Here is a 26,027-nt window from a genome sequence, read left to right as displayed (position 1 = left end):
CTACGGTATTTTGCTTTTACCCACAAGTGACTTCTTACTTTTACTATTTCTCATCTCTACCCAAACTGATTTTACATCTTGAACATCAGAACTAAAGTCATCTCTCTGCCAATTGTATCAATGTCATCCTTAATTAACAGAGCTACCGCTCCACCTTTTTCCTAGTTTCCTGTTCTTCCTAAATGCCATGTACCTTGAATATTCAGGTCCCAGTCTTTGTCATCCTGCAGCAATGTCTCTGTAATGGCTATTAGATCATCCATATTTATTTCCATTGGTGCTGTCAATGCATCTGTTCTGTTATGAATGCTACGTGCATTCAGATACAGAGCTTTTGGTTCTGTCTTTTTACTTTTTTTGTAACCTCTAGCCTTATCTACTGATGCACTCCTAGGTTTGTACACTGTCCCTTCCAGCCCCGCTCTGATCATCATTTCCCTTATTCCTACCTTGCTCTTTTGCCTTGTCATCTCCGTTTGACTTATCAAATCTTCCCAAATTTGATCGCTTGCCCCCACTATTTAGTTTAAAGCTGTCTCTACCGCTCTACTTATACGACTTGCCAGAACACTTGTCCCAGCACAATTCAAGTGAAGATCATCCCAATGGTACAGCTCCCACTTTCCCCAATACTGGTACCAGTGCCCCATGAATCAAAAGCCATTTCTCCCACAGCCATCTTCGAACCATGCATTTAACTCTCTAATCTGATTTACCCTATGCCAATTCGCTCATGGCTTGGGTAGAAATCCAGAGATTATTACCTTTGAGGTTCTGCTTTTTCAATTTAGCCCCTAGCTGCTCATACTCTTACAACAGAACCTCTTTCCCAGTTTTACCTACGTCATTGGTGCCTTCATAGACCACGACCACTGGATCCTCCCCCTCCCACTGCAAGTTCCTCTCCAGCCCAGAGCAGATGTCCTGAACCTTAACACCGGACAGGCAACACAGCTGTCTGTACTCTTGCTGCAGAGAACTGTTTCTACCCCTCTGACTATACTGTCCCTCAACTACCACTACATTCCTATTAACTCCCCCTACTTGAATGGCTTCCTGCACCATGGTGCCATGGTCAGTTTGCTCATTCACCCTGCAGCCACGAATTTTATCCATACAGGCTGCAAGAACCTTTGTACCTGTTGGACAATTGCAAATGCTCAGGCTCCTCCACTTATATCTTTGGGTCCCCATATCTGTCTCACTCACAGTCGCACTGTCCTGTCAATGACCATTGACCAAATCAAAAGACCTTATCCTAAGGGCTGTGACGGCCTCCTGGTACGAAGTGTCCAGGTAACTTTTCTCCTCCCTGATGCATTGCACTGTCTGCAGCTCGAGGACTCTGAGCTGAAGCCCCTCAAGTGCAGGCACTTAGTACAGGCTTGGTCACCCTGGTGTCCCACATTCTGCAATCGCAGCATATAACTTGCCTTTCCATCTTAATAATTTATTCTTAATTAATTTATAATTAATAAACTGCTACTCCCAATAACCTTTACTACTGCTAGTAAACCTTACAACCAATAAAATCTTACAATTACCAATAAATTACATGAGTTTTGAACATAAACGAGCAAAATATTCACCAACCAATCACTCATCTGTTTCTCTGTGATGTCATACTTTGAATTCTCTCAGAACGTGAGCACTCCGCTCTGGAGTCATAAACTGGACTGGATTGGACTGTCTCCGGGTCCTCTTTTCGCCCACTCTTCTAGGTGCTGGTTGTTGTAGGGTGTTGGTTACAGTTCATCAGGTCTGACTAAGTTTGCATAGCCATACATAGGTTAACTCTTAAGTCTTTACTGACCCTTGTAACTATTTAAAAATATACTGTAAAGGGAACAAGCTAGGAAATGTCTCCCTGTTTGCTAGTACACACGGCTATGTCCAATACTAGACTGACCCTGCTGTATGTCATGTGCTCTCTCACAGCACTGTGTAGGCGGAACTGTACTCAGTCCCGTGTTAACCCTATATGTGCCAGACCCTTATACTACAGTGACTACTGCCTCCAGATCCTCCTTCACCCACTCTTCAAGGTGGTGGTTACTGACTCTGGGCCCTCTTTTCACCTGCTCTTCTGGGTAGTGATTACTGTCTCTGGGTCCTCTCTTTATCTACTCTTAAGAGAGTATGTTAGTTGGGGAGATGGTGGTGCAATGGTAATGTCACAAGACTGTAATCCAGAGACCCAGGGTAATGCTCTGGGGACTTGATTCGAATCCCGCCACGGCAGATGGTGGAATTTGAATTCAGTAAAAATCTGGAATTAAAAGCCTAATGATGACCATGAAACCATTGTCAATTGTTGTAAAAACCCATCTGGTTCACTAATGTCCTTTAGGGAAGGAAATCTGCTGTCTGCAGCAGCCTACATGTGACTCCAGACCCACAGCAATGTGGTTGACTCTTGAATGCCCTCTGAACAAGGGCAATTAGGGATGGGCAATAAATGCTGGCCTAGCCACTGATGCCTGCATCCCATCAGAGAATAAAATGATAAAAAATAAGTTGGAGCATCACTATCTGCCGACTATGCATAATTCCTGTGCATGTTCTCGATACCTATGCCTACCCAAAATTATATCTGGTGTGGTCCACACCAGAAATGTTCACGTGTAGCATGGACAGCATTTTGAACCCAAAACGTAACTGAATTTTGCATCATCTAACATATTCATGTGTTATGGTTTGCACAAATCACAAATGCTTTTACAATAATTAAGCTATAAGAATATAGGAGTCATTAGTGGCTCCATGTTCTGAATATTTCCTATCATCATCATTAAAGTACATATTTGTCTGTGCTTGCCCATCTACTTTAGCTGAAGCTGTGATTTTTGAAGCTGCCGTTCAACTTTTGAAAATAATTGGTCACAGTCCATTGCGCTGAGCTGGTTACAAGGCCATTCAAATTATATTTCAATTATTTAATTGTTTATATTTTAAATAATGAAAAATCTGTAAATTCTATAAACCTGAAAAAAAAGAAAATGACACAAACTCTGAGCAGGTTACTCAGCACCTGTAAAGAGGCGCGTGAATGCAAAGAGCCTCCCTCAGAACTGGGGGAGGCTCTTAAACACCTAAATGTTATCCTGGCTTCTCTTACAGATGGTGATTAATTTTCTGTTTATATCTAGCATTTTCTGTTACTTTGTTTAAATGTCTTTTGTTTTTAATATCTGGTGCTGTTTACTTTTGTGTTGCAGGGGCACATAGCTTTGACAGACTTTGGCCTTTGCAAAGAAGGAATTGCTTGCACTGACACCACATCTACTTTCTGTGGGACACCAGAGGTGCTGAATTTTTAGAACATTTTATACTGTTTGGCAAGTACTTTAGCACTGTTACACCATATTTACTGATTTGCTTCATGAAAAACATTATTTTACGATCCAGGTTAAATATATAGTTACAGCAGGGAAGGAGGCCATTCGGCCTGTCATGTCTGTGCCGGCTCTCTGCAAGAACAATTCACCCCCACCTTTAGTCCTGCAAATGTTTTCACTTCAGATAGTTATCCAATTCTCTTTTGAAAACAATAATTGAATCTGTCTCCACCAAACTCTCAGGCAGTGCATTCCAGATACTAACCGCTAGCTGAGTTTTCTTTAAAAGAAAGGTTTTCCTCATGTCACCATTGCTTTTTTGCCAATCGCCTTAAAGCAGTGTCATCGGGTTCTCAATCCTTCCACCAATGTGAACAGTTTCTACCTATTTACTTTGTCCAGACCCCTCATGAATTTGAGCACGTCAATCAAATCTCCTCTCAACCTTCTTTTCTGTAAGGAGAACAGCCCCAGCTTCTCCGATCCACCAATGTAACTGAAGTTCCTCATCCCTGGAACCATTCCCATGTATCTTTTCTGCACCCTCTCAGATGAATGTGTGGCTGGAGAGATGGTGTAGGAGGGAGGGAATTAGATACCTGAGGCATTGGTACCGATTCTAGGGAAGATGGGACCTGTTCAAGTTGGACAGATTGTAACCCAGCAGGACCAGGGCCAATATCCTCGCAGAGGTGTTCGCTAGGACTGTGGGGGAGCGTTTCAACTAGGCTGGCAGGGGGATGGGAGCCTGAGCGGGGAGTCACAGGAGGGAAACGGAAGATAGGAATGAAAGACCGAAAAGTAGAAAGCAAAAGTGGAAGGCAGAGGAAATGAGGGCTAGCAGCAAATGGGGCCATAGTACAAAAAAAGTGTAAAAATGTTAAAAAGACAAGTCTAAAGGCACTGTATCTGAATGCACGGAGCATTCACAATAGGGTAGATGAATTAATAGCGCAAATGGATGTAAACTGGTACGATATGATTGTGATTACGGAGACATAGCTGCAGGGTGACCGAGGCTGGGAACAAAATATCTAAGAGTACTTGATATTTAGGACAGACAAGCAAAAATGAGAAGGAGGTGATGTGGCATTGTTAGTAAGGATGAAATAAGTGTGATAGTTAGAGAGAGGGTATTGGCTCAGAAAATCTAGATGTAGAATCAGTCTGGGTGGATCTAAGAAGCAACAAGGGGCAGAAAACATTAGTGGGAATTATCTATAGGCCTCCAAACAATAGTGGTAAGGTAGGGGACGGCATTAAACAGGAAATTAGAGATGCATGTAACAAGGATGCTACAGTAATCATGGGTGACTTTAATCTACATATAGACTGGGCAAACCAAGTTAGCAATAATACTGTGGTGGATGAATTCCTGGAGTGTGTACCGGTTGGTTTTTCTGACCAGTAGGTCGAGGAACCGACTAGGGATCAGGATATCCTAGGTTTGGTATTGTGCAATGAGAAGGACTTAATTAATAATCTTGTTGTGTAGGATCCTTTAGGGAACAGTGACCATAACATGGTAGAATTCTTCATTCGGATGGAAAGTGAAGTAGTCCAATCTGCAACTAAGGTTCTAAATCTAAGCAAAGGAAACTACCAAGGTATGCGTCATGAGTTGGTTAAGATAGATTGAGGAACTTCACTAAAAGGCACGACGGTGCTTAGGCAATGCCTGATATTTAAGGAATGAATGTATGCATTGCAACAGTTATACATTCCCTTCTGCCCCAAAACCACAACAGGAAAAGCGGCCCAACCATGGCTAACAAAATAAATTGAGGATAATATTAGATCCAAAGAGGAGTGATGCAAAGTTGCTAGAAAAAACCAACAAGCCTGAGGATTGGGAACAGTTTAGAATTCAGCAAAGGAGGACCAGAGATTGATTAAGAGGGGAAAAATGGAGTGTGAGAATAAACTTGCAAGGAACACAAAAGCTGACTGTAAAACCTTCTATAACTATGTAAAAAGAAAAAGATTACTGAAGACAAATGTAGGCCCTTTACAGTCGGAAACAGGTGAATTTATAATAGAGAACAAGGAAATTGCAGTGCAATTAAACAGCTACTTTAGTTTTGTCTTCACAGAGGAAGACACAAATAACTTCCCAGAAATAAAACCCCAGGACCCGATAATCTACATCCCAGGGTACTAAAGGAGCTGACCATGGAAATAGTGGATGCGTTGGTTGTCATCTTCCAAAATTCTGTAGATTCTGGAACAGTCCTGGCAGATTGAAGGGTGGCAAATGTAACCCCACGATTTAAAAAAGGAGGAAGGGAGAAAACGGCGAATTACAGACCAGTTAGCCTCACATCAGTAGTAGGGAAAATGTTAGACTCTATCATAAAGGATATGATAACAGGACACTTAAAAAAAAATGAACAGGATTAGACAAAGTCATCATGGATCTATGAAAGGGAAATCGAGGTTGACTAATACTGGAGATTTTGAGGACGTAACTAGCAGAATAGATAAGGGAGAACCAGTGCATGTGTTGTATTTGGATTTTCAGAAAGTTTTTGATAAAGTCCCACATACGAGGTTAGTGTGTAAAACTAAAGCACATGGGATTGGGGATAGTATCTTGGCATGGATTGAGAATTAGTTAGTAGACAAGAAATAGAGTAGGAATAAACGGGGTTTTTTCAGAATGGCAGGTGGTGACTAGTGGGGTACTGTAGGGATCAGCGCTTGGGTCCCAGCTATTCACAATATATATCAATGATTTGGATGAGGGAACCAAATGTAATATTTTCAAGTTTGATGACGACACGAAACTTCGTGGGAATGTGAGTGGTGAGGAGGGTGTTAATAGGTTTCAAGGCGATTTAGATAGGTTGAGCGAGTGGGCAAATACATAGCAGATGAAGTATAACATGGATAAATGTGAAGTTATCCACTTTGGTAGGAAAAAGAGAATGATAGAGTATTATTTAAATTGTGATAGATTGGGAATATTGATGTACAAAGGGGCCTGAGTATCCTTGTACACCATTCACCTGAAAGCAAGCATGCAGGAGCAGCAAGCAGTTAAGAAGGGAAATGGTATGTTGGCAATCATTGCAAGAGGACTCGACTACAGGAACAAGGATGTCTTACTGCAGCTGGGCAGGGCCTTGGTGAGACGACACCTGGAATATTGTGTGCAGTTTTGGTCTCCTTACCTAAGAAAGGATATAGTTGCCATAGAGAGAGTGCAGTGAAGGTTCACCAGACTGATTCCTGGGATGGCAGGATTGTTGTATGCAGAGTGATTAGGCTGACGAGACCTGTATTCACTGGAGTTTAGAAGAATGAGAGGGAATCTCATTAAAACCTATAAAATTCCACCATCAACAAGGCACAGGTCAGGAATGTGATGGAATACTCTCCACTTGTCTGGATGAGTGCAGCTCCAGCAGCACTCAAAAAGCTCAACACCGTCCAGGACAAAGCAGCCCACTTGTTTGGCACCCCATCTGCAATCATTTACTCCCTCCACCAGCGATGCACAGTGGCAGCAGTGTGTACCATCTACAAATGCACTGCAGAAACTAGCCAAAGCTCCTTAGGCAACACCTTCCAAACCCCCGACCACTACCATCTAGAAGGACAAGGGCAGCAGACGCATGGGAATCAACACCTGAAAGTTCCCCTCCAAGCCTTTCACCATCCTGACTTGGAAATATATCACCATTCCTTCACTGTCGCTGGGTCAAAATCCTGGAACGCCCTCCCTAGCACCACATGGACTGCAGGGGTTCGGGAAGACAACTCACCACCACCTTCTCAAGGGCAATTAAGGATGGGCAATAAATGCTAGCCTAGCCAGCAATGCCCACATCCTGTGAATGAATAATAAAAAAAAATCATCTTCCACTTGTCCACCCCTTCTACCAGCCTGCCTATGCCCTTTTGAAGTTCAACACTATCCCCTTCACAGTTCATAATACTTGCAAGTTTTGTGTCATCTGCAAATTTCGAAATTGTGCTCTGTACAACAAAGCCTAGATTATTAATATTTACCACAAAAAGCAGTGGTCTCAGCATTAACCCCTGGGGAACCCCACTATAAACTATCCTCCAGCCCAAGAAACATACATTCACTACTACTCCTGGTTTCCCGTCTCTCATCCAATTGTAATAGTTGTAAAGAATGATCATGGCCCTGGTTAAGGGACAGATTGGCAGAATGCAGGATTTGCTGTCATTCATCCACTGTTAACAAATTCTGGTAGCCATTGTGGGATCAAAGGACATTCGGGGCAGGAAAAGCAAGAACAGTTGCACCAAACCCACCTCAGGATTATACTTTCCAACTAATCAGAGTCAAATTGATGGATCTGGCACAACTTAAAACAAGGAGAAAAGTAAAAAAAGAGACTATAACACAAGCAAGGGAGAAAGGAAAAATGAGTGAAGAGTGTTCAGGCTTTACTTATATTGTGGGGTTATAGTCAAGATAAAAACCTTAAAATTGAGGCTAGGAGGGAATTTAATAATCCCATATACGTTTTAATTTCCTGGCTCTCTGCTCTGACACTTGAGAACACCTTCAAATCCTAAATCTATACCCCTTGTTAACCCAATTTATCAACCAATGGAAACAATACTTTCACTTTTTACATTCTCAAACCCTTCATAATTTTAAACCTTTGTTGGCTACCCCCTTTAGTCACAGTTTTTAGAGCCTTCCTTAACTATAATGTCATATAACTAGTATCAATGTAGTGAATCTTTGCTGTATTTTGTCCATGCCTCCAATACCCTTCAAATAATGTCGTGATCAGAATTGCATGCATTCTCTATCAGTGATGTAAGCAATATCTTGCATAAATTAAACATTGCTTCCTTATACACTCAATGCCCTATGGAACTAAATTATTAAAATCCAATTCACTTTTAAGGGCCTTATTTACTTGCATTCCCAGCTTGTGTAAAGATTGTAAGTATTAGCACCCATAGATCTCTTGATTCTTGCCACTCTGTTAAAAGCCACACCTTTTAGGGTAGACTTCCTTTCACCATTCATTGTCCAAAAATTACAATTCGCATCTCTCTCTGCTGAACTGTATTAGCCAATTCTAATCTGTTCAGGGTATCTTGCAATTTCTCTCATATTTCCTCACGTTTTGCCATGTCCCTAATTGGAATTCATTCCCCTATGGCGTGTGTCCAAATTTAGGTCCCGACCCATTGTGCAAATGAGAAAAAAAAAACATTTGTCCAAAACTTTTGCTGTCTGTTCCCTAGGCATCCTGTTTCTATGTGCATTAATTTTTAAAATCAGTCTTTCAGGTAGTGCCCTATCAAATTCATTATGAAAGTTTATATGTGGTTGATTAAACTCTTCATCTCTCTCTGCCTAATAATATTCAGTTAACTTAGTTAATCACCATCTGCTTTTACAAATCTATGATTGTTCTTATCTTTCTAATTGTTCAATAATTTCATTTCATATTATGCAATCTAGAAGTTTGCCCACAACTAAGGTAAACCTACCTGGCCTATTATTTCCTGGTTTTTTTATCCCTTTCTTGCATAGCATTTACCACTCTCCAGTTAGTTGGCACAATTACTATTTCCAAAGAATTTTTGGAAATTATGGTTATACTTCAGTTATTTTTTCCTAAACTCCCTTTGTATTCTGAAATAGAATACTCTGAATCTTACGCAATCTCTATATTTTTAGTCTTTTTAAGAACAATGTTTTTTTGAAAATGTATCTTCAATGGCGGCTCTCACATATCATCCTCAGGTACAATTATCTCTACCAGCCTCTCATTGTGAAGAACAAGATGACTCTTTTCATCTAAAGTGGACCCATCCTCCTAAGTGTAACTATCTATTGGCCTTTATTCAGAACTGTTATGAATTGCCAGCGTTCTTGTAATTGTCCTTGCCCTTGATTAATTTTCTGGGTTGGGATGTATGCTATGGACCTGGCGGTTGCTCATACCAGACTTTGTTCTTGGATTTCACTCTATGCTGTAAGAGGAAATTTCTGATCCTATGAACAGCCTGGAAAACCCATCTGCAGCAGAGTCCAGTCTGAATCCATAGAAAGGTTACAGTGCAGAAAGAGGCCATTCAGCCTATCATGTCTGCACCAGAAAAAAGATACTAGCCGCTCATTTTATTCCCACTTTCCAGCACCTGGTCTGTAGCATTGCAGGCTACAGCAATTTAGATGCAGATCCAGGTACCTATTAAATGAGTTGAGCGTTTCAACCTCAACCAACAACTTAGGCAGTGAATTCCATATGCCCTCCACCCTCTGGGTGAAAAGGTTTTTCCTCTCATGTCCCCTCTAACCCTTCTACCAATCACCTTAAATCTATGCCCCCTGGTAATTGACCCTTCAGCTAGGGGAAACAGGTCTTTCCTGTCTACCCTAACTAGGCCCTTCATAATTTTGTGCACTCCAATTAGGTCACCCCTTAGCCTCCTCTGTTCTAAAGAAAACAACCCTAGCCTATCCAATCTCTCCTCATAGCTGCAATTTTCAAGCCCTGGCAACATGCTTGTAAATCTCCTCTGCACTTTCTCCAGAACAATTATGTCCTTCCTGAAATGTGGTGACCAGAACTGTACACAGCATTCCAGCCGTGGCCTAACCTGCGTTTTATACAGTTCCATCATTATATCCCTGCTTTTGTATTCAATATCTCATCCAGTAAAGGAAAGCTTTCTTGACCATGTTGTCCACCTGCCCTGCCATCTTCAAGGACCTGTGGACATGCACTCCTAGGTTTCTCACTTCCTCAACGCCTCTCAATAACTTCCCGTTTATTGAGTATTCCCTTTCTTTGTTTGCCCTCTCCAAATGCATTACCTCACACTTTTCCAGTTTGAATTCCATTTCCCACTTCTCCGCCCACTCAACCAAACCATTGATGATATCCTGGAGTTGACAGCCATTCTCTTCACTATCAACTACATAGCAAATTTTTGTGTCATCTGCAAATTTCCCAATCATGCCTCCTACATTTAAGTCTAAATCATTAATATACACAACAAACAGCATTGGAGGCGGTTCAAAGGAGGTTTACTAGATTGATACCTGGAATGAGTGGGTTGTCTTATGAAGAAATGTTGGACAGACAAGGCTTGTTTCCACTGGAGTTTAGAAGAGTTGAGGGGTGATTTGATTGAAGCATACAAGACCCTGAATGGCCTTGACAAGGTGAACGTCGAAAGGATGTTTCCTCTTGTGGGTGAATCCAGAACGAGGGAGCACTGTTTTAAAATTAGGGGTCGCTTTTTTAGGACAGAGATGAGGAGAAATCTTTTTCTCTCAAGAGGGTTGTGTGACTTTGGAATTCTCTGCCTCAGAAGGTGGTGGAAGTGGGGTCATTGAATATTTTTAAGGCAGAGGTAGATAGATTCTTGTTAGGCAAGGGAATCAAAGGTTATCGGGGTTAGAACACAGAAATCGAAACGCAAGAAGATCAGCCATGATCTTATTGAATAGCGGAGCAGGCTTGAGGGGCTGAATGGTCTACTCCTGTTCCTATTTCTTATGTCCTTATGTTAAACAGCAAGGGTCCCAATACTGAGCCCTGCGGAACGCTAGTGGAAACCGTTTTCCATTCGCAAAAACATCCATCAACCATTACCTTTTGTTTCCTGTCACTGAGCCAACTTTGGATACAACCTCAGCAGGTCTGACAGCATCTGCGGAGAGGAATACAGTTAACATTTTGAGTCCGTATGACTCTTCATCAGAACTGAAGGAATATAGAAATGAGATGAAATATAAGCTGGTTGAGGGGGGTGGGACAGGTAGAGCTGGATAGAGGGCCAGTGATAGGTGGAAGCAAAGAAGGGATTGCCAAAGATGTCATAGACAAAAAGACAAAGGGGTGTTGATGGTGGTGCTATCAGCTAAGAAATGTGCTAATGGTGACATTAAGGGTAGAAAGCAGGATGAGCAAGTGATAGATAGCCCTAGTGGGGGTGGGGTGGGGGGAAGGGATCGAAATAGGCTAAAAGGTGGAGATGAAACAATGGATGGAAATAATGTCCCACCCCCCTCAACCAGCTTATATTTCATCTCATTTCTATATTCCCTCAGTTCTGATGAGTCACACGGACTTGAAACGTTAACTGTATTCCTCTCCGCAGATGCTGTCAGACCTGCTGAGTTTTTTCAGCTATTTTTATCTTTGTTTCAGATTTCCAGCATCCGCAGTATTTTGCTTTTATCTTTGGATACAACCTGCCACCTTCCCCTGTATCCCTTGAGACCTCAAATGATGGAAGCGGGGCCCACCTGGGGAGTGTATCCAGACTGGGAACATATTTTGGCCCCCTAAAGTGCTTTAATAATATTTGTTACATGGAGCACTGGGGGCCAAAGTTGGCAACCCTTTCTGGCTGTCCTAGGGTGGATTTTACCCTTCCCAAGCAGACATGGGTGAGGGCAGGCCACATGCAAATCCTGGTGAGGGCTGTGCCCCAGGAGCATCAGGACGATGGGTTGCAGGTGGAGATCAAATGCTTTGGGTCAGTCTGCTGTCTAGGTCATCACAATATGGGCCTGTTTGGCCAGCCTCTGGGGGTTGCGGGGCTTCAATTTATGAAAAGAGTGGGAGGAAGGGTTAGTAGGGGGGATCCAGAGTGTTAGCAGCCCAGATTGGTTTTGTGATACTTGAGCAAGCCATTCTCCTCCTTCCAGCCCCACAATGTTAAGATACCAGTGGGTGGGAGGCCTGAAAGATCACCCCTGGAGACTCCAGAAAGGATAGATTAATCTCCTGGTCACTGCTACATGCTATTGTAGAGAATTCCAATATGATTTTTCTCCAAAGGATCATCAACGGTGAACCATCTTTACCCTCGTTAGCTTTGTACAATGCTGGAGAATCAACTGGGGTTTGAAACGTCAAGGAAGGAACATCTTCCCTCTCTCAACCATCTTATCAAGTACTGCTGTTGTGACTTAGTCTCTAGTACAAAGTCATATGATATGTCCAGAATGAGCAACGCTTTGGACACCAGACTGGTGTTTCAGAACATATTAACTCCTCCCAGTAGGCCACTCTTCACCTGACTCTACAGCCTCACTAACATGGCAGATGCCTGGATGTACCCTCCAGCATCACAGGCACTTGCCAGACTACAGAAAGTAGAGGACTACTTCCTGACCCCATGGCCTGAAATTAATCAAAACACTTGCAGGAACTGCTGTCAGAGCTAGCAGATAAGCAGCACATCAATGAGGTACAATGTTTCTGTAATTTGAGAAGTAGGCGTATTTGAATAGAGAGATTGCACCTGTAAACTGGGAGAGGAGGTTAGAGGGAGAGAATACCTTTGTAAAGTTAGCAGACTGATTCACGTTAATCTTTGGGGAAAGTGCTGATCTGGTCTATTGAATATAGATAAATTCACTTGTCGTTACTTTGTAATTTTTTTACATCAAAAATCTAGCAGTTGTGAAACGAATGTTTTTAAGTGAATCAAAATACATAATTTTAGTCTGAAAGTTAAAGACCTACCTTCAGAGCACAGCCCCTCACCCAAAAATGTATGCATCAGTGGACACAGAATGGCAAAGGAGGGAGGGTTAGCATTTGGAAGAAGTTCATATAAAATAAAAGCAAAATACTGCGGATGCTGGAAATCTGAAACAAAAACAGAAAATGATGGCAAAGCTCAGCAGGCCTAACAGCATCTGTGGAGAGAAAAAAAAAACAGTTAATGTTCCGAGTCCGTACGACTCTTCTTCAGAGCTAAAGAGAAGTAAAGATGTGATGAAATTTATACTGTTTAAGGGGTGGTGGAACAGGTGATGCTGCATAGAAGGCCAGTGATAGGTGGAGGCAAAGGAGAGATTGCCAGAGATGTCATGGACAAAAGGGTGTTAACGATAGTGGTACTGGCTAGAGGAGGCGCTGATGATGGCATTCGGGTCAGAAAGCAGAATGTGATAATAGCAGGACAAGGGTAAGCACTCTGGAAAGAACAACATGAACAAGTGACAGATGGCCCTTGTGGGGGTGGGGTGGGGGGAGGGGACGGTGAGGGGATTCCCCCCACCCCACCCTCACTTGTCCATGTTGTTCTTTCCAGAGTGCTTACCCTTGTTCATATAAAATTTTAAGTTTGAAGCCCATGCCTCTGAAAGTGAAGGAGGAAAAGTGGTAGACAAAAATGAGGGAGAGAACTAGAAATCAAGTCAAGGTAGACAGCGAGGCATTGTGTTGCAAAATTACCAGACTTTAACTGGAGCGATGTGAGTGTGCCAGGTTTTATGATGTGAATTAGTTGAAAAAAAATGTTTGAGAGCTAGTAAATTGGATAGCTTTATAGAATCATAGAATGGCTGCAGCATAGAAGGAGGCCATTTGATCCTTTGTGTTCCTGCTGGCTCCATGTAAGGGAAACTCACAGAATCTCACAGTGCAGAAGAGGCCCTTCGGCCCATCGAGTCTGCACCGACACGTGAGAAACTCCTGACCTACCTACCTAATCCCATTTACCAACACTTGGCCCATAGCCTTGAATGTTATGACGTGCCAAGTGCTCATCCAGGTACTTTTTAAAGGATGTGAGGCAACCCACCTCCACCACTCTCCCAGGCAGCGCATTCCAGATCATCACCACCCTCTGGGTAAAAAAGTTTTTCCTCACATCCTCCCTAAACCTCCTGCTCCTCACCTTGAACTTGTGTCCCGTCGTGACTGACCCTTCAACTAAGGGGAACAGCTGCTCCCTATCCACCCTGCCCATGCCTCTCATAATCTTGTACACCTCGATCAGGTCGCCCCTCAGTCTTCTCTGCTCCAACGAAAACAACCCAAGTCTATCCAACCTCTCTTCATAACTTAAATGTTTCATCCCAGGCAACATCCTGGTGAATCTCCTCTGCACCCCCTCCAGTGCAATCACATCTTTCCTATAATGTGGCGACCAGAACTGCACACAGTACTCCAGCTGTGGCCTCACCAAGGTTCTATACAACTCCAACATGACCTCCCTACTTTTGTAATCTATGCCTCGATTGATAAAGGCAAATGTCCCATATGCCCTTTTCACCACCCCACTAATATGCCCCTCCGCCTTCAGAGATCTATGGACGTACACGCCAAGGTCCCTTTGTTCCTCAGAACTTCCTAGTGTCATGCCGTTCATTGAATATTTCCGTGTCAAATTACTCCTTCCAAAGTGTATCACCTCACACTTTTTAGGGTTAAATTCCATCTGCCACTTATCTGCCCATTTGACCATCCTGTCTATATCTTCCTGTAGCCTAAGACACTCAACCTCACTGTTAACCACCCGGCCAATCTTTGTGTCATCCGTAAACTTACTAATCCTGCCCCCCCATAGTCATCTATGTTGTTTATATAAATGACGAATAAGATGGGACCCAGCACAGATCCCTGTGGTATGCCACTGGACACGGGCTTCCAGTCACTAAAGGAGCCTTCTGTCATCACCATTTGTCTCCTACAACTGAGCCAATTTTGAATCCACCTTATCAAATTAATCTGTATCCCATGTGCATTTGCCTTCTTTATAAGTCTCCCATGTGGGACCTTGTCAAAGGCTTTGCTGAAATCCATATAAACTATATCAACTGCATTACCCTCATCTACACACCTGGTCACCTCCTCAAAAAATCCAATCAAATTTGTTAGGCATGACCTCCCTCTGACAAAGCCATGCTGACTATCCCTGATCAAACCTTGCCTCTCCAAGTGGAGATAGATTCTCTCCTTCAGAATTTTCTCCAATAGTTTCCCTACCACTGACGTGAGACTCACTGGTCTGTAGTTCCCTGGCTTATCTCTACAACCCATCTTAAATAGTGGAACTCAGGCAGTCCCAATCTCCCCTGTCCTTTCCTGCAAATCTCTTCTTTTCAGATAATTACCCAATTCTCTTTTGAAAGGCGTGATTGAATCTGCTTCCACCACATGCTCGTTTTCTAACCACATGCTGCTTTAAAACGTTTTTCCACATATCTCCTTTGGCTTTTTTGCCAATTTCCTTAAATCAGTGCCTTCGGGTTCTTCCCTAGTAGCAACAGTTTCTCTTAATCTTCACTGTCTAAACCCTTCATGATTTTGAACACTTATATCAAATCTCCTCTCAATTTTCTCGACTCTTAAGGGGAACAGCCTCAGCGTTTCCAATCTATCCACGTAACTGGAGTCTCTGCACTCTAGAATCGTCTCAGAAATATTTTCTGTACTCTCCCTAATGCCTTCACGTCCTTCCTATAATGTCCAATTTTAGGCTCCACATTATATTCCAGCTGAGGCCAAACCATTCTTTTATAAAGGTTCAACAAATTTCCTTGCTTTTTTACTCTATGCCTCTATTTATAAAGCCCAGGATCCCATGTGCCTTATTATCCACTTTCTCAACTTACCCTGCCATCCACAACGATTTCTGCACATACTTCCCCAAGGCACCTCTGCTCCTGCATCCCTTTATCTTATTTTGCTTCTTCTCATTTTTCCTGCTGAAATATATCACTTTACACATCTCTGTATTAAAGTTCATCTGCCATGCGTCCGTCTGTTCTACCAGTCTGTCTATGTCCCCTTGAAGTCGATCACTATTCTCCTCACAGTTCACAATTTTTCCAAGCCCTATGTCATCTGCAAATTTTGAAATTGAGCCCTGTGACCTAAGTCTAGATTATTAATTAATAGGTAAAGAAAAGCAGTGGTCCTAGTAGCAACCATGGAGTATCCCACAGTAAACATTTCTCCAGTCTGAAAAACAACTGTTCACCATTACTCTCTTGTTTCCTGCCAATCAGCCAACTTCCTATCTGTGCTGCCACTGTCTTTTTTGTTCAATGATCTTTGATTTTGCTGACAAGCCTGTTATGTGAAACAAAAACAGAATTACCTGGAAAAACGCAGCAGGTCTGGCAGCATCGGTGGAGAAGAAATCAGTTAACGTTTCGAGCCTTCACGGCCCTTCGGCAGAACTGAAGCATAGTTAGGAGAGGGGTGAAATATAACACTTTATTAAACACTCTTTGGAAGTCCATGCACACCATATCAACTGCATTACCCTCAGCAACTCTTTCTGTTACCTCACCAGAATACTCTATCAAGTTATTTAAACATGATTTTTTTCTTTAACAAATCTGTGCTGGCTTTCAACTGATTAATCCACACTTGTCCAAGTGACTGTTAATTTTGTCCCAGATTATCATTTTGAAAAGCTTTCCTCCCACTGGATTAAACTGATTGGTCTGTAGTTTCTCAAGTTAGTCTCACTCCCCTTTTTGAACAAGAGTGTTTGCAATTTGCAATTCTCCAGTCCTTCCAGCACCATCCTGTATTTAAGGAGGATTTGAAGATTACTGCCTGTGTTTCCGCAATTTCTACCCTTACTTCCCTTGGCATCCTCAGATGCATCTTATCTAGTCTTGGTGATTTATCAACTTTAAGTACAGCCAGCGTCTATTTCTCTATCCACAGATGCTGCCAGACCTGCTGAGTGTTTCCTTTTTTTTCCTGTTTATTTCAAATTTCCAACATCTACAGTATTTTGCTTTTATATCAGCCTTTCTCATACCTCCTGTTCATCAATTTTTAGCCATTCAGTGTCTCAACTATTACTATTACTCAACATTACTATTCTTTCACTGTGGCTTTGGCAACATCTTCCTCAGTAAAGACAGATGCAAAGTACTCAAATAGTGCCTCAGCCAAGCCACCTGCCTCCATGCATAAACCCTCTTTTTGGCCCCTAAGTACTCACCATTATTCAGAACTGAGTGCTGGGGGGAGAGCACAATGCACTCAGGAGACTCCTACACTACCTGACTGGTCAACCTTATCTATCTGGCAGTCACGCATTCCCCCTCTGCCTGCACTTTCTTAAACAGCAGGGTAAGCACTTCCAGAAGCATGGTGTCCAGGAAATTCTCAGCCTCACAGTTGAATGGCAGTGACTCAAGCTGCCACTCCAGCTCCGAAACCAGGAGCTCGAGCTGTGCCAGCCGATGACACTTCCTGCACATGTGGTTGTCCAGGATCTGAGAAGCATCCTGGAGTTCCCACATAGAGCAGGATATGCCATTTAACAGGACAGAGGTATCCTGCTTGACTCTCTCTATTTAGACTATTAACTGACTTATCAGAAATCAACCTAAGACTTAAATCAATAGACTCACCAGCTACTCACCAATCAGCTGCTTCCTTTGACCTATGTCACTTTATTTTATAGGGAGATAAACTTAAATGTTTTTACTTAACTCTTATTATCTATATTCCTCAGATTTTAATTTACTGAAAAATTCAGAATCCTGTTACTATCCCTTGTTACTTAATTTAAAGGTTATCTGATTAATTAATTAAACATTGATTGTAATTGATAGATTATCAATTTTTTATGTCAATTAATTTGTCTACTTTTACTTTATAGTTTAATTAAGATTAAATTAAAAGTTTACTAGAATACTCGCCCCACGTGACTCCTTATACTGTAGTGTAACTTTGCGATTGATCGCTGCTGTGTTCTTAGGCCACCGCTGCTCCTTTTGTATCTGATGTGTTCTCAGACCAAACCTATTAGCCAGAGTGACAACTATTTGGGCGAGAATGAGCAAGGTTTATGGGTGGATCTCCATTGCTTTGGGGGTGGGTGCATTGAATGATGTTGGCTATAGAAAATATTTAGTGAATCATCCGAGCAAGTAAGTTGAAGCAAAATGGACAGCAGAAGTCAAGATCTAATGTGGCAACAGAACGCAATTTTTAAAGAACAGCTTGGGAGCCTGAATTTTTCCTTAATGATAAATGGATAAATGCCTGTGTTGCACTGTAGTTAAGAATGTGCTAATTAAATTGCAGGAATGTGTGCCTTTTAAAACTTGCAAATTTTGAGATTCAAATTCATATGAATCATTTAGTTAAGGAGAAAATTAGCATCGTCCTTTTTCATTTATTAATGAGAACTTTGACTCCATGAATACAATGGTTTGACCTGATGTTCCCTCTATAAGTAGCTAAAAACAACTGCAATCTGATTAAGCATTCCCTACATAACCTACTATTTGAAGGGATTCAGAGGTTAACTAAGGATTTAATCAGAACACTTCTGTCAGATTTTATATTTTGTTTACTGTGCGAAATATTAGCCAATTTAACATGTTTGCTCCTTACCCTTTCCAATTAGTATCATGTGTATCTTTATCATGCACCAGAAAGATAGAGAAGGATATGTCCATGAGCTCAATCCATTCCAAAAAAAAAATTAAGTCTTCAATCTGAGAAAACAATTGACTAATGCAAACAAACCCATGATAAGAATGTGTTTTAATGAGAGGATAACAGCATCGTAGTAAATGTTTATTTCTCTGTATTTCAGTACCTTGCACCAGAAGTGCTCAAAAAGCAACCTTATGATAATACAGTTGATTGGTGGTGTCTTGGCTCTGTTCTGTTTGAAATGCTCTATGGCCTGGTACGTAATCTAGTTTGTAATTGCGTATTTTGTTAAGCGTCTATCATATTTTTTTCAATTGAGTATTCTACATTTGGATTGATTTGAATGATATATCAACATTTTTGCTTTATTTTGAAGTCCATTGTTTTCAAATTATACAGCACCTTGGGTAAAATTATGTTGTGCTACTGGATTAGCAATCCAGAGGTTTCAAACTCAAACCCTGTCATGGTCAGTTGTGAAATTGGCTCGCACTGGAAATAATGGGTGGGATTTTCTGGCCCCGCCCACCACCTTGATCATCTGATCCCACCAAAAGTCAATGGACTTTTGGCTGGACCGCCGAATCTCCCTGGGTCCTGCCACATGGGGCGGAAAATCCCGGCCAGTGACTAAAAAGCAACCAGATTGTTATTAAAAACCCAACTGGTTCATTACCTCATGGAAGGGAATCTGCCATCCCTATCTGGTCAAGTTGCATATGCCTCTAGTTTGCATCACATGATTAGCTATTAATGTCCTCCAATCTAGACATGGTACTGGAAGCAGTGGGGTGCTATATTTTTCCACAGTGGACAAAGTAAATTGCAGATCACTCTTGGATTTAGCCTCGTGGCTGGCACAAAGTGTTATAATCTTGTATGAACGCCATCTGCTTAGGATATTCTGTACAGAGCCCAGAGAATGCATAAGTATCTGAGAGAAGGAAAATATATTTTTTATAAATGTATAACAGCAAATTGTTCAAAAGTAAAATAAGTAATTCAACAAAATCAGTATGTTTGTTTTTGCAGCCTCCTTTCTACAGTCGTGATACTGCTGAGATGTATGAATATATCCTTCACAAGCCATTGCAGCTGAGGCCTGGAGCAAGTAATGAAGCCTGTTCTATCCTGGAAGGACTACTTGAAAAAGAAAGACAGAGAAGATTAGGAGCGAAAGAAGATTTTGTAAGAAGTTCTTGTAAAATCTTGAAATCATGCACCATGTATGGGCATTTCGGATGATAAGTAAGGTCCCTCGATAGCTCATGAAATCTTGTGTCTCATCGGAGTAATTGGTTTTGCTGGCTGCATTCAGGTCGGATGGCTTTGTCAGTCTTGGCTGAGTAAGCAGTCTCACCTCTTGAATCAGAATGTCATGGGCTCAAGCCCCACTCCATCAACTTGACCCACATTATTGCAGCACTGAGATTCTGCTGCATTATCAGGTGATGTCTTTCAGATGAGGAGGCTCCACAAATATCCCCATCCTCAATGATTGGGGAGTGCAGCACTTCAGTACAAAATACAAGGCTGAAGCATTTGCAACCATCTTCAGCCAGAAGTGTCAAGTGGAAGATCCATCTCGGCATCCTCCTGAGGTCCCCAGCATCACAGATACCAGTCCTCAGCCAATTCGATTCACTCCATGTGATATCGAGAAACAGCTGGATACACTGGATACTGCAAAGGCTATGGACTCTGACAACTTTCAGGCAATAGTACTAAGACTTGTGCTCCAGAACTAGTCATGCCCTTGCTAAGCTGTTCTAGTACAGCTACAACACTAGAGTGTCTGACTAGATTGCATTGAAGTCTTGGAGTAGGGCTTGAAACCAAAACCTTCTAACTCCAAGGGCAGAATTTTATGAGTCAGTGAGCATGGGTGGGGCCCGCTCACCAACGCGTAAAATGACACGCAGTGACGTTGGGGAGAACTCCCGACGTCACCGTGCCCAATTTAAATTTTCAGAAAGGTGGGAGCGCAGCAAAATCAGCTGCGCACCCACCGACTTGTCAATGGCCAATTGAGGCCATTTACAGGGTCAATTAAGTAATTAAAGGACCTGCCTGTCCAACCTTAAGGTTGGTGGGCAGGCCAGGAGCCCTGGCGGGAAGTAGAAAAAACATGAAACCTCATCCATGGGCGGGATGAGGTTTCATGTAGGGTTTTAAAAATTTTAATAAAGATTTTGTAAAAATTATGGACATGTCCCAACTCATGTGACATGAGTCACATGAGGGGACATGTAAGGGAAATTTTATTTTTCTATTTTTATCTTTTTTTACATGTACAGCCGACCTCCCTGAGGCAGCACTTAGCCTCAGGTAGATGACTGCGCTCTTTTGTGTGCATGCGCGAAAGAGCGCACTCTCGATTTTGGGATTCCCCCCACCCGCACAGGGAACACACAGCACTTCTGTACGGACGTCACGCTGGGCGGATCTTAATTGGCCCGCCCACGTAAAATGGCGGTGAGCCTCTGATCGGGGGCACTGATCGGAAGCGCGCCTGTACGCACCTGCCCATCAACTTCCCCCCTGACAGGGGGAGAATTCAGCCCCAAGGTGCAAGAGCGTAACCAACTGAGCCATGGCAGACAAATTTTAACCTCTCTGTCTCTTTCTCTTCTTTCCCTTTCCTTTCCCTCCGCCACCGCCCCCCCCCCCCCCCCCCCCACCTTCTCTCTAGGTTCCTTCTTTTCTCTCTTTGTCTCATCTCTTCACATGTATGCTGTTATCACGTTTTGTCTCAGAATGCTCCTGTGAAGAGCCTTGTTGAAGTTGCTATATAACATTTTTGTGAACAAGAAATCATATTCCACACAGTAAATGGTTAGTCGAGCTGTTGACTATAAAGAAATTCTGGCACTTCAAACACATACTCAAATTTGATCAGGCAAGTTATACATTTTTGCCCCACAGAGTCTTCTGACCATAAATCAGATGCAGGAAAATAAAATTCTGAGTCACTTCCAATTATTGTTTATCATGTCTCCAGCATATTTAAACATATCAAAATCTATTTCTCTTGAGATTCAATGGTTTATAATTTTAAAATTTCACATTATTCTGTCCCATCTGGACCATGCCCCTTGGTTCTCTCTTCCCTGGCTCAGAATGAAATCACGGTAAACATCTCAACCATATTCCAGGGGCTATGTCATGCATCAATGCCACAGGAGATATGCTAGTAATGGTCGTCAGAGCTTTCAATATCGACGGGAGTGTATTGGATCAGTTGCCCATTATAAGCACCACCCGGTTTTCCTTCCCATTGACCCTGATAAATGCCCATTTTTATTGCCCCACCAGGTTAGTTCTGCCTGTAGTTTTGAGATGCATCTGTCACACAATCCATATGTAAAGTGTTCATCAAGAATACAAATCTGATTTTCTAAAACTTCCAAGGAATTACTGAAGAATAGACTTTCCTATAGCCGCCTTGACTTTCTTTCCTCATCTTCTCTAATAATAAACTTCTCCCACATTCTCTGATTCATTGGAAACAATAACATGGGTTATCTCTTAGTCATTATTTATATGCTTTAAAAAATGTTTTTGTTATAGCGCTATACCACATGAACATGGTATTTATGTGGAGAGGCTAAAGATCAAAGAATTCTCCAGCAAGTGGTTTATAACCTGCTTTTCGGTGCTAATTTTCAAATGTCTGTGCTGGTTCTCTGAGCAACCCCCAAGTGCCGCTCCCCAACCTTCCCCCCACAGCCCTGCACATTCTTGCTTTTCAGCTAATCCAATTCCCTCCTGTGCCTCGATCGTACCTGCCTCCACCACTCTCTCAAGCCAGCGCATTCCAGATCCTAACCACTGACTGTATGAAAAGGTCTTTCATCATGTTGCCATTGCTTCTTTTGCCGATTACCTTAAATTTTTGCTCGGTCCTTCTAACAATGGGAACATTTCTTCCCCATCTAACTGTCAAGACCCCTCATGATTTTGAATACCTCTATCAAATTTCCTCGCAACCTTCTCCAAGGGAAACAGTCCTAACTTCTCCAATCTATGTACCTAATTGAAGTTGCTTCCATGGGATCTTTAGCATCTTACCTTACGGATTCAACTCTTCTCGCTTCCTTGCACATGCTAGGTTTCCTAAAGTCTGTGAAACCTGGGCTGAAATTAATTTAAAAGAGTGACTTAAAATGAAAGCAGGTAGCCCCATAATGTTTGAATGGCCAGCTCACTTCCCATAATGGAGTGATTCCCTACCCTTCATCTCATCTCCCATTAAAACTGCAAGTGTGTTGGTTCAAAGTGTATTGGGTTTTTTTTCAGATTTTTTGCAATTTAGCTGCTGACATGACCCCAACCTACCCATTTTTGGAAGTTAAGCTTCGGTGCAGGATCACTGACACTGCAGCATACCCTTTATACTGTACTGAAATATTAGCCTAGATTATGTACACAGTTCCGAAAGAGGTGCCTGACCCCATAGCATTCTGACCTATAACCTTTTGAACATCTAAATTGGGTGTGAATATGATTATACTCAGTTATTATGCTCTCCGTGGTAAATAATTTGGAGGCACTCAGGCCCGGTTTTTGACAGGTGGGAATTTCATTATCTGGACTCACATCCTAAAGATGGTTAGTTGAGCCAGTTATCAAATTTATATTATTCTGTGTGTTTAGTACTAATGTACCTTTTGTATAAATGTTTTTCTTTAAGAATTTCTGCTGTACATTGATTTGCTGTGGGGTTGCATTATTTCAGGTTGAAATCAAAAGCCATCCTTTTTTTGATGTTATCAACTGGGAAGATCTAGATCGGAAAGAAATTCCTCCACCATTTAATCCCAGTGTGGTATGTAACTCTTTTCAGAAATTCAAACAAGTTAAATCATAAATAATACTTAATATCAGGATATTGTAGACTATTTTATTCACTTTTACGGGATCTGGGTGTCACTGGCTAGGCTAGCATTTATTACCCATCCCTAATTGCCCTTGAGAAAGTGTTGGGGAGCTGCCTTCTTGAACCGCTGCAACCCCTGTGGTATAGGTGCACCCACAGTGATGTTAGGGAGGGAGTTCCAGGATTTTGGCCCAGTGACATTGAAGGAACAGAGATATATTTCTAAATCAGGATGGTGAATAGCTTGGAGGGGAACTTCAGGTGCTTGTGTTCCCATCTATCTGCTGCCCTTGTCCTTCTTAGATGGTAGTAGTCGTGGGTTTGGAAGGTGCTGCCTAAGGAGCCTTGATGCGTCTCTGCAGTGCATCTTATAGATGGTACACTCTGCGTTGGTGGTGGAGGGAGTGAATGTTTGCAGATGAGGTACCAATCAAGCGGGCTGCTTTGTCCTGGATGGTGTCAAGCTTCTTGAGTGTTGTTGGAGCTGCACTCATCCAGGCAAGTGGTGAGTATTCCATCACACTCCTGACTTCTGCCTTGTAGATGGTGGACAGGCTTTGGGGAGTCAGGAGGTGAGTTACTTGCTGCAATGTATGCAATGTTGTTTTGTGAGTCAATATAAACAGAAAATGCTGGAAAAACTCAGCAGGTCTGGCAGCATTTGTAGAGAGAGAAACAGAGTTAACGTTTCAAATTCGTATAACTCTTTTTCAGAGCTCTGAGTTTTCGCACCATTTTCTGTTTTTATTTCAGATTTCCAACATCAGCAGTATTTTGCTTTTTGTTTTGTGAATATGTGACAATAGTATTTATGTTTCAGGCTGGACCTGAAGACCTACAAAATTTTGATCCAGAATTCACAGAAGAACCAGTTCCACAATCCGTTTATCGATCTCCTGACTGTTCAGTCGTTAATGCTAGTGTTTTAGAAGCTGATGATGCATTCATTGGCTTTTCTTATGCCCCACCTATTGAAGATTCATTCTTATAAAAGGACAGTTTCACCATGTTTCTATCGGGGAAAGAAATACTTCGCAGGAAATGAAAGCACTGTGCAGTTTCAAGCCATCTACATGTGGGATTTTGAATTTACAGCTCAACTATCTGCATGCCTGAAATAAAGCATGCAGCAATTGGGTGAAGGGCAATGAATGAATGAACGGAGCTTACACCATAAAAATACTATAAAGAAATTGTACATTCCTTGCACAGCTTACAAGTGATCCAAATATTTAATTGTTTCATTCTTTTCATGTCTGAAGATTCTGAAGCAATTCATTTTTAAGGGTAGTCTGCTTGTTGTGTAAGATTTTCTCTGGTGAAATTTTGATGACATGCTCTACTATACATGATTTAAATATTGTGAACATTGCTTATCAATATTGAATAATTAAGTTTGGATATGTGTATTGTGTGATGTTCCTTTAAGAATTAATAGTGTATTGTGGTCTCAAAAGAGTAATGAGATCACATTTCATAACATGACAAATCGCTTAAGATATTTTACACATTTTCACCTCACTGCCATCTATTTTGATGTCACATATCAAGATCATGTATTGGTTTTGGTTATAACTTCACTCCTTTGCTAGAAGATCCAATTAAATTGTCACTGTATATAAAACTGCATTTATGATGTAAACATTACTTGAATAATGGAGGAAGAATTGTGGCCACTCAGGTGAGAGATGTGAAGATTTTTTTTTGAGTTATTTAACATGTACTGGCCACCAATTATTAATCATGCCTATTTTGTTTGAGATTTGTACTGGAAATGTACAAATTAGCAAACTAGTTGAATTAGATGAAACTGATACTTTTATAATTGCATACTGTATTTAACTCCATGCTGTGTTCTGGAGATGGGTATATATTGATAACAGTAAAATTTCTAAATGGCATATGTTCAAAAATATGTGTACATTCTAACTGGTAACTGCAATTTTTTATGACAAATTTTATTAGCTTGTTTCAATGTTCTGTTTTTAAAAATATGCAGGGTTTCAAGAATAACTCTAATGAAAAGGTTAGTTCAAAACCCAAGCAAGTACTTTTGCCTCCTTTACTCCAATGGTACAATATGTTCATATACACTTACACTGTTTTGGACTGGTAGGACAGATGTTTTCACCTGTGATTTCCCTGTGTGGTGAGTTATTTTTATTTGTCAGACTATCTTAGGAATTAGATGCAACAGGGAGTCCTTATTTCAGGATAAGGAAGAACATTTGTGTATGAAATATCTAGTTACCTCCCACATCCATTAATGTCAGATTAAGTTTCCTGTCTGTCCTCTTAACTGTGGAATAATGCATAATAACATGGAATATAAACACCAATTTACTTTTTATTTTAAAATATGTACATATAAGCTCCCTTTTATCTGTTATTTGGTTTGGACCACAGTTAAAATTGTAGTTCAAAGTCTCTTGTAAGAGGTAGTTGTCTAGTATGTCTGAAGGTCACACTGGAAAACCTTTTAACAATGTACTCAGATAATTTGAGGCAAGCAGGGCACCTTTCATTTGCTTGCTTTGCCTAAGAGATTTTCATTCATTCTGTATAAATCAAAGCCCAGTACCAAAATTGAAGGGAGAATTTCATAATTACATAGGAAAATTCAGCTCTACTTAT

General features: G+C 41.5%; 1 protein-coding gene across 5 annotated transcripts in view; it reads left to right on the top strand.

The window, feature by feature from the left end:
- sgk3 (serum/glucocorticoid regulated kinase family member 3) overlaps positions 1–25,726 on the top strand; it is a 149,657-nt gene extending 123,931 nt beyond the window's left edge. For all 5 annotated transcript variants that reach the window (XM_078540391.1, XM_078540393.1, XM_078540392.1 and 2 more), the window contains 5 exons: positions 3,219–3,305; positions 18,675–18,770; positions 19,547–19,702; positions 23,253–23,342; positions 24,214–25,726. In XM_078540391.1, coding sequence (XP_078396517.1) covers positions 3,219–3,305; positions 18,675–18,770; positions 19,547–19,702; positions 23,253–23,342; positions 24,214–24,384 — 600 coding nt within the window. In that variant the 3' untranslated portion in view covers positions 24,385–25,726. The remainder of the gene's footprint in view (positions 1–3,218; positions 3,306–18,674; positions 18,771–19,546; positions 19,703–23,252; positions 23,343–24,213) is intronic.
- The last annotated feature ends 301 nt before the right edge of the window (positions 25,727–26,027 follow it).

The sequence above is a fragment of the Cetorhinus maximus genome, chromosome 4 (assembly GCF_964194155.1).
Source record: "Cetorhinus maximus chromosome 4, sCetMax3.hap1.1, whole genome shotgun sequence".
NCBI lineage: Eukaryota > Metazoa > Chordata > Chondrichthyes > Lamniformes > Cetorhinidae > Cetorhinus > Cetorhinus maximus.
This window is presented reverse-complemented; position numbering and strand designations above follow the sequence as displayed.